This window comes from Bombina bombina, chromosome 1, assembly GCF_027579735.1.
Source record: "Bombina bombina isolate aBomBom1 chromosome 1, aBomBom1.pri, whole genome shotgun sequence".
In the NCBI taxonomy this organism is placed as follows: domain Eukaryota; kingdom Metazoa; phylum Chordata; class Amphibia; order Anura; family Bombinatoridae; genus Bombina; species Bombina bombina.
In genome coordinates this window covers 23,697,559-23,709,596 of record NC_069499.1, presented here as the reverse complement: position 1 = coordinate 23,709,596, position 12,038 = coordinate 23,697,559, and the positions used below count along the sequence as shown (strand labels likewise).

General features: G+C 32.2%; 1 protein-coding gene across 2 annotated transcripts in view; it reads right to left on the bottom strand.

Annotated features, from left to right (window-relative positions):
* Positions 1 to 1,860: 1,860 nt before the first annotated feature.
* Positions 1,861 to 12,038, bottom strand: part of ZBTB25 (zinc finger and BTB domain containing 25) — a 59,461-nt gene continuing 49,283 nt past the window's right edge. For both annotated transcript variants that reach the window (XM_053697276.1, XM_053697278.1), the window contains exon 3: positions 1,861 to 8,690. In XM_053697276.1, the coding sequence (XP_053553251.1) occupies positions 7,595 to 8,690 (1,096 nt within the window). In that variant the 3' untranslated portion in view covers positions 1,861 to 7,594. The remainder of the gene's footprint in view (positions 8,691 to 12,038) is intronic.

The window sequence follows — 12,038 nt, the reverse complement described above, 5'->3', positions numbered from 1 at the left end:
ACAAGACACAATGTAGTTATACTGTATCAGTAAGGTCATACACCATGGTAAGACAAGTAACAAGACACAATGTAGTTATACTGTATCAGTAAGGTCATACACCATGGTAAGACAAGTAACAAGACACAATGTAGTTATACTGTATCAGTAAGGTCATACACCATGGTAAGACAAGCAACAAGACACAAGGTAGTTATACTGTATCAGTAAGGTCATACACCATGGTAAGACAAGTAACTAGACACACGGTAGTTATACTGTATCAGTAAGGTCATACACCATGGTAAGACAAGTAACTAGACACACGGTAGTTATACTGTATCAGTAAGGTCATACACCATGGTAAGACAAGTAACAAGACACAATGTAGTTATACTGTATCAGTAAGGTCATACACCATGGTAAGACAAGTAACTAGACACACGGTAGTTATACTGTATCAGTAAGGTCATACACCATGGTAAGACAAGCAACAAGACACACGGTAGTTATACTGTATCAGTAAGGTCATACACCATGGTAAGACAAGTAACTAGACACACGGTAGTTATACTGTATCAGTAAGGTCATACACCATGGTATGGTAAGACAAGTAACAAGACACAATGTAGTTATACTGTATCAGTAAGGTCATACACCATGGTAAGACAAGTAACTAGACACACGGTAGTTATACTGTATCAGTAAGGTCATACACCATGGTAAGACAAGTAACTAGACACACGGTAGTTATACTGTATCAGTAAGGTCATACACCATGGTATGGTAAGACAAGTAACAAGACACAATGTAGTTATACTGTATCAGTAAGGTCATACACCATGGTAAGACAAGTAACTAGACACACGGTAGTTATACTGTATCAGTAAGGCCATACACCATGGTAAGACAAGCAACAAGACACACGGTAGTTATACTGTATCAGTAAGGCCATACACCATGGTAAGACAAGCAACAAGACACACGGTAGTTATACTGTATCAGTAAGGTCATACACCATGGTAAGACAAGTAACAAGACACACGGTAGTTATACTGTATCAGTAAGGTCATACACCATGGTAAGACAAGTAACTAGACACACGGTAGTTATACTGTATCAGTAAGGTCATACACCATGGTATGGTAAGACAAGTAACAAGACACAATGTAGTTATACTGTATCAGTAAGGTCATACACCATGGTAAGACAAGCAACAAGACACACGGTAGTTATACTGTAAAAGACATCCTATTAGCAAAGCGGAATATGTTGGCGCTCTACAAATAACCGATAATAATAATAATAAATCTAAATAAAAACTCTGGGAAGTGCCAGAAGATTACTTCAGAAAACTTCAGTACAGGCTCCCCAAAAGAGTTCAAGATGTGCTTAGTGCCATTACTGACTTTTGCCTGAAGAAGCCATTTTGTGCTCAAAATCATGTTTTTTACATTTTGTGTACATATTAACTGTATGTATCTTAATAAAGAGACTGGAAAATAAATATGGATGGTCATTAAAACTTTGCTAAAACAACAGATCTAATGGTGGCCTTTGCACAGTACTGTATGTCAGATGCGAGAGCGAGGAAAACCATCACAAGTAAGAAAAGAGTGATAACATTGTGTCTGAACACTTTAAAGACTTCCTTAAATACCCTGGATATACAGCAGCTTTTAGAGATAAGTCTGGAGGTTTAGTTGGGACGCTACTTGACTACCTCTTTATGTGACAAAAATCCGTCCCAAATTATGTATATTATAGCAATATTGCACTATGTTCTTTTTTCTTTCTATGATTCCTGGAGAAAATTTCAACTGTCTGGTTATAAAGGAGAATGCTAAAGACTGCCTGGATTAACAACTCTTTGGACATATATCCTTTAAAAAATGTTTTATTTATATGCACATTGTACACTAATTTTAGTTTTTCTTTATAGTCACATTGTTTTTATAATTGGATACACTGTAATTTTACACTTTGATATTCGCGGTAATTCGATTTTTCTTCTATTTACTCACTTTGCATATTGTTTATTAACATACACAAATACATACACACAATCACACATACATACACACACACAATCACACATACATACACACACACACACACAATCACACATTCATATACACACACACACAATCACACATACATACACACACACACACACACACACAATCACACATTCATATACACACAATCACACATACACAAATGTAAACCTATAAATACACACATTCATATACACACACAAACAATCACACATTCATACACACACATAGGGGCCCATTTATCAAGCTCCGGAGCCCGTGTTTCTGGCGAGCCTGCAGGCTCTCTGGAAACACCAGTTACCTGTCCGCCTGCTCTGAGCAGGCAGACAGACATCGCCGCAATTCAACCCGATCGAGTATGATCAGGTTGATTGACACCCCCTGCTGGCGGCCAATTGGCCGCAAATCTGCTTGTGCAATGCTGAATACGGAGAGCGTATTGCTCTCCGCATTCAGCGATGTCTGTCGGACCTGATCCGCACTGTTGGGTAAGGTCCGACAGACCTTTGTTAAATAGACCCCATAAACACAATCACACATTCATATACACAATCACACATTCATACACACATATACACAATCACACATTCATACACACACACACATATACACAATCACACATTCATACACACACACACATAAACACAATCACACATTCATATACACATATACACAATCACACATTCATACACACATATACACAATCACACATTCATACACACACACACATATACACAATCACACATTCATATACACACACACACATATACACATTCATATATACCCACATAAACACAATCACACATTCATATACACACACATATACACAATCACACATTCATATACACACACATATACACAATCACACATTCATATACACACATATACACAATCACACATTCATACAAACATATACACAATCACACATTCATATACACACACATATACACAATCACACATTCATATATACCCACATAAACACAATCACACATTCATATACACACACATATACACAATCACACATTCATATACACACACATATACACAATCACACATTCATATACACACACATATACACAATCACACATTCATACAAACATATACACAATCACACATTCATACAAACATATACACAATCACACATTCATATACACACACATATACACAATCACACATTCATACACACACACATATACACATTCATATACACACACATATACACATTCATATATACCCACATAAACACAATCACACATTCATATATACCCACATAAACACAATCACACATTCATATACACACACATATACACAATCACACATTCATACAAACATATACACAATCACACATTCATATACACACATATATACACAATCACACATTCATATACACACACATATACACAATCACACATTCATACAAACATATACACAATCACACATTCATATACACACACATATACACAATCACACATTCATACAAACATATACACAATCACACATTCATACAAACATATACACAATCACACATTCATACAAACATATACACAATCACACATTCATATACACACACATATACACAATCACACATTCATATACACACACACATATACACACACACATACACAATCACACATTCATATACACACACATATACACAATCACACATTCATACAAACATATACACAATCACACATTCATATACACAATCACACATTCATATACACACACATATACACAATCACACATTCATATACACACACATATACACAATCACACATTCATACACACATATACACAATCACACATTCATACACACATATACACAATCACACATTCATATACACACACATATACACAATCACACATTCATACACACACATATACACAATCACACATTCATATACACACACATATACACAATCACACATTCATATACACACACATATACACAATCACACATTCATATACACACACATATACACAATAACACATTCATACACACATATACACAATCACACATTCATATACACACACATATACACATTCATATATACCCACATATACACAATCACACATTCATACACACACATATACACAATCACACATTCATACACACACACACATATACACAATCACACATTCATATACACACACACAATCATATACACACCCATATACACAATCACACATTCATATACACACACACACACACACAATCATACATTCATATACACACACACAATCATATACACACCCATATACACAATCACACATTCATATACACACACACACACACAATCACACATTCATATACACACACATATAGACAATCACACATTCATACAAACATATACACAATCACACATTCATATACACACACATATAGACAATCACACATTCATACAAACATATACACAATCACACATTCATATACACACACATATAGACAATCACACATTCATACAAACATATACACAATCACACATTCATATACACACACATATAGACAATCACACATTCATACAAACATATACACAATCACACATTCATATACACACACATATACACATTCATATATACCCACATATACACAATCACACATTCATACACACACACACATATACACAATCACACATTCATATACACACACATATAGACAATCACACATTCATACAAACATATACACAATCACACATTCATATACACACACATATACACAATCACACATTCATACACACATATACACAATCACACATTCATATACACACACACATATACACAATCACACATTCATATACACACACACACAATCATATACACACACATATACACAATCACACATTCATATACACACACACATATACACAATCACACATTCATATACACACACACAATCATACATTCATATACACACACACAATCATATACACACCCATATACACAATCACACATTCATACACACACATATATATATATATATATATATACACACACACACACAATCACACATACACATATGTAAACCTATACATACACACATACAGTACATTTACCAAATCACACATACATATGTACACATATAAAAAACCACACAAACACAATCACGCATACATACACACAATCACACATACACATATGTAAAACTACAAATACACACATACATTTACACAATCACACACATACATACGTGCAGATATACACACATACATATATACACACACAATCACACATACAAATATATAAAAATATACACACACACAATCATATACACACCCATATACACAATCACACATTCATACACACACATATATATATATATACACACACACAATCACACATACACATATGTAAACCTATACATACACACATACAGTACATTTACCAAATCACACATACATATGTACACATATAAAAAACATACAAATATGTAAAAATATACACACACACACACATACAGTACATTTACACCATCACACATATAAATATACACAATCACACATACGTACAAATATACACACACAATCACACACATACAGTACATTTACACAATCACACACACATATAAATACACACAATCACACATATGTGCAGATATACACACGTACAAATGCACACCCACACACAGTACATTTACACAATCACACACACGTACACATATAAATACACACATACACACAATCACACATACGTGCAGATATACACACACACACACAATCACACACACATACAGTACATTTACACAATCACACATACGTACACATATAAATACACACAATCACACATACGTGCAGATATACACACGTACAAATATATATATACACACATACAGTACATTTACACAATCACACACACGTACACATATAAATACACACATACACACAATCACACATACGTGCAGATATACACACACACACACAATCACACACACATACAGTACATTTACACAATCACACATACGTACACATATAAATACACACAATCACACATACGTGCAGATATACACACGTACAAATATATATATACACACATACAGTACATTTACACAATCACACACACGTACACATATAAATACACACAATCACACATACGTGCAGATATACACACGTACAAATATATATATACACACATACAGTACATTTACACAATCACACACACGTACACATATAAATACACACAATCACACATACGTGCAGATATACACACGTACAAATATATACACACACACACAAACAGTACATTTACACAATCACACATACGTACACATATAAATACACACAATCACACATACGTGCAGATATACACACACACACAAACAGTACATTTACACAATCACACATACGTACACATATAAATACACACAATCACACATACGTGCAGATATACACACACACACAATCACACATACGTGCAGATATACACACGTACAAATGCACACACACAATCACACTCACACATACAGTACATTTACACAATCACACATACGTACACATATAAATACACACATATACACAATCACACATACGTGCAGATATACACACGTACAAATGCACACAAACATACAGTACATTTACACAATCACACATATGTACACATATAAATACACACATACATATACACAATCACACACACATACATACACACAGTAAATTTACACAATCACACATACGTACACATATAAATACACACATACACACAATCACACATACGTGCAGATATACACACACACACAATCACACATACGTGCAGATATACACACACACACAAACAGTACATTTACACAATCACACATACGTACACATATAAATACACACAATCACACATACGTGCAGATATACACACACACACAATCACACATACGTGCAGATATACACACGTACAAATGCACACACACAATCACACTCACACATACAGTACATTTACACAATCACACATACGTACACATATAAATACACACATATACACAATCACACATACGTGCAGATATACACACACACACAATCACACACACATACCGTACATTTACACAATCACACATATGTACACATATAAATACACACATACATATACACAATCACACACACATACATACACACAGTAAATTTACACAATCACACATACGTACACATATAAATACACACATACACACAATCACACATACGTGCAGATATACACACACACACAATCACACATACGTGCAGATATACACACGTACAAATGCACACACACAATCACCCACACACATACAGTACATTTACACAATCACACACACGTACACATATAAATACACACATATACACAATCACACATACGTGCAGATATACACACACACAATCACACACACATACAGTACATTTACACAATCACACATATGTACACATATAAATACACACATACATATACACAATCACACACACATACATACACACAGTAAATTCACACAATCACACATACGTACACATATAAATACACACATACACACAATCACACACACATACATTTACACAATCACACACAAATAAACAAAATATATCATACAAACAATACACATTCACAAACTACTATTCTACTAAAACTGCTTCTACAGCTTCTTGCGGAGGGTCCCATTCCCCAGAGTACAACTGTGATGTGTCTGAGCATTTCTGAGAGTTCTCGACCAAACTGCTGCAATATGCTGATACTGTCTGCTCAGCCTGATCGCCCGGTTTATGGGATCGGCTCAGTTTGTGTGAGTACATATGATCCAACAGCTGGTTTCTCCTGACAAACGAATGTCCACACAATGTGCAGCTCAGTTTCCTTTTTCTTAAAAATGAGAAGTTGCAGTTTAACTCTATAGGATCAGAGTCCTTTGATAAAAAAGACACCTGACTGAGCTGCAGTTGCTCCTGGCGACTGGCGTGCTGTGGTGGTTCCTCACTACGGTTCAGCAGGCAGTTACTAAGCCGGTAGCCCTCCATGTTTTCTATGTTTTCAAGTATGGGGCGCACCTCTCCAAGGTCATCGCTTTCTAGAATGGAAGCCGGTACACCAAACGGGAGAGCCTGAGATACGTGGATGTGTAGGTGTTCCTTTAAATGAATCCGAGATTCAAAACATTCACCACAGTAATGGCATGAATGCATCCTACTGCCAGTCTTCGGAAACGCAACCTCAGTATCTTCTGAAGATGGCAAAGACCCATGGGGTGATCTCACTGCTTCTGATTCACACATTTCCTGCTTTATATTATGATGAATCTCTTCCATGGCCTTCCCAGGTGCACCTCCCTGTTCATGAAAGTGCGCCCTTTGCTGTTGTTGGTCCACGTCTTCCAGACCAATAGCAAGAGACAGCTGTAGGTGGGGGTGTTCTCCTTGTGCGCTTGACCTCACTGTGTTTGATGCTTTGTCCGTTACATTAACAGTTTCCTTTGGTGTGCTGTGCGCCGTAGAGATCTGAATTCCATATAAGTTAGAGTGGATGATTTCAGATGCCAAAACTTGGGAAGTCTCATGGGAAGAATTGGAAAGGATGTTTGCATGAAGAAATCGAATTCCATCCTCTAGTCTGATATGATCTACAGATTGCTTTGGGCTTTTCCCGGTGTACATGACATGCAAGAGATAGCTGAATACGTCAGGCTGAATATCGGCTGGCTGGATTTTTATACATTCACTGTTAAAAAAAACAAAAAACATGATATTAGACTACAAGCACAAATGCGCCTCTCAACTATCATTAAACAGATAAAGACCACAATGATAACATTTTTACACGTAAGAAAATAATGTTAGAGGGACATAATGCAAAATAATCTTGTAGTTACATTGTGATTTAATACCTTGTTTGGTGCAATTGTTATTTAAAATGTGCATCTTGTCTTATTTGCAGGAGCCAATCCTGACTGGAGAAGACATGGCTAGCCACCGTCATTTTGTCAACAAAACTTGCATTGTTCTGCATTATCTTATTAAATGCCCCCCGTTAAAGCTAATTAAGGGCAGGTATGGAGCAGTGTTAGTCTTATGAAGTCTGCACTTACAATGCTCAGCATTGGTAAACTAATCGGGCCTAATGATAAAAAAAAACTTGCCAGCATAGAGAGGAATCACACTAATTTCGGGGGGAGAGAAGATGTGCACAAGGGAAGCTGTGCGCTAGAGGAGGTGTGCCCTAGAGGAGGTGTGCGCTAGAGGAGGTGTGCACTAGAGGAGCAAACAGGCAAACTACAAACAAGCTTGCGGTAGCAATTAGCGCTTCTAAAATTAACCAGAGATCAGATCTCTGGTTAATTTTATAAATCTCCACCAAATGCTCCCAAAATACAGTGTAATATTTGGCGGTGGTTGGGTGCCTTTACATTGCTGTCTATGGGAACTGTGTATTCCCTGTAAATATATACGTATATGCTTATATACATATATATTTATGTGTTACTATGTGTATATACATATATATTTATGTGTTACTATGTGTATATACATATATATTTATGTGTTACTATGTGTATATACATATATATTTATGTGTTACTATGTGTATATACATATATATTTATGTGTTATTATGTGTATATACATATATATTTATGTGTTATTATGTGTATATACATGTATATTTATGTGTTACTATGTGTATATACATATATATTTATGTGTTACTATGTGTATATACATATATATTTATGTGTTACTATGTGTATATACATATATATTTATGTGTTACTATCTGTATATACATATATATTTATGTGTTACTATGTGTATATACATATATATTTATGTGTTACTATGTGTATATACATATATATTTATGTGTTACTATGTGTATATACATATATATTTATGTGTTAGTATGTGTATATACATATATATTTATGTGTTACTATGTGTATATACATATATATATTTATGTGTTACTATGTGTATATACATATATATTTATGTGTTACTATGTGTATATACATATATATTTATGTGTTATTATGTGTATATACATATATATTTATGTGTTACTATGTGTATATACATATATATTTATGTGTTACTATGTGTATATACATATATATTTATGTGTTATTATGTGTATATACATATATATTTATGTGTTAATATGTGTATATACATATATTTATGTGTTACTATGTGTATATACATATATATTTATGTGTTAGTATGTGTATATACATATATATTTATGTGTTACTATGTGTATATACATATATATTTATGTGTTATTATGTGTATATACATATATATTTATGTGTTACTATGTGTATATACATATATATTTATGTGTTACTATGTGTATATACATATATATTTATGTGTTAGTATGTGTATATACATATATATTTATGTGTTACTATGTGTATATACATATATATTTATGTGTTATTATGTGTATATACATATATATTTATGTGTTACTATGTGTATATACATATATATTTATGTGTTATTATGTGTATATACATATATATTTATGTGTTAGTATGTGTATATACATATATATTTATGTGTTATTATGTGTATATACATATATATTTATGTGTTATTATGTGTATATACATATATATTTATGTGTTAATATGTGTATATACATATATTTATGTGTTACTATGTGTATATACATATATATTTATGTGTTAGTATGTGTATATACATATATATTTATGTGTTACTATGTGTATATACATATATATTTATGTGTTATTATGTGTATATACATATATATTTATGTGTTACTATGTGTATATACATATATATTTATGTGTTACTATGTGTATATACATATATATTTATGTGTTAGTATGTGTATATACATATATATTTATGTGTTACTATGTGTATATACATATATATTTATGTGTTATTATGTGTATATACATATATATTTATGTGTTACTATGTGTATATACATATATATTTATGTGTTATTATGTGTATATACATATATATTTATGTGTTAGTATGTGTATATACATATATATTTATGTGTTACTATGTGTATATACATATATATTTATGTGTTACTATGTGTATATACATATATATTTATGTGTTATTATGTGTATATACATATATATTTATGTGTTAGTATGTGTATATACATATATATTTATGTGTTACTATGTGTATATACATATATATTTATGTGTTAGTATGTGTATATACATATATATTTATGTGTTATTATGTGTATATACATATATATTTATGTGTTACTATGTGTATATACATATATATTTATGTGTTAGTATGTGTATATACATATATATTTATGTGTTACTATGTGTATATACATATATATTTATATGTTACTATGTGTATATACATATATATTTATGTGTTACTATGTGTATATACAGATATATTTATGTGTTACTATGTGTATATACAGATATATTTATGTGTTAGTATGTGTATATACATATATATTTATGTGTTACTGTGTGTATATACATATATATTTATGTGTTACTGTGTGTATATACATATATATTTATGTGTTACTATGTGTATATACATATATATTTATGTGTTATTATGTGTATATACATATATATTTATGTGTTACTATGTGTATATACATATATATTTATGTGTTAGTATGTGTATATACATATATATTTATGTGCTATTATGTGTATATACATATATATTTATGTGTTACTATGTGTATATACATATATATTTATGTGTTACTATGTGTATATACATATATATTTATGTGTTAATATGTGTATATACATATATATTTATGTGTTACTATGTGTATATACATATATATTTATGTGTTATTATGTGTATATACATATATATTTATGTGTTAGTATGTGTATATACATATATATTTATGTGTTACTATGTGTATATAGATATATATTTATGTGTTATTATGTGTATATACATATATATTTATGTGTTAGTATGTGTATATACATATATATTTATGTGTTAGTATGTGTATATACATATATATTTATGTGTTAGTATGTGTATATACATATATATTTATGTG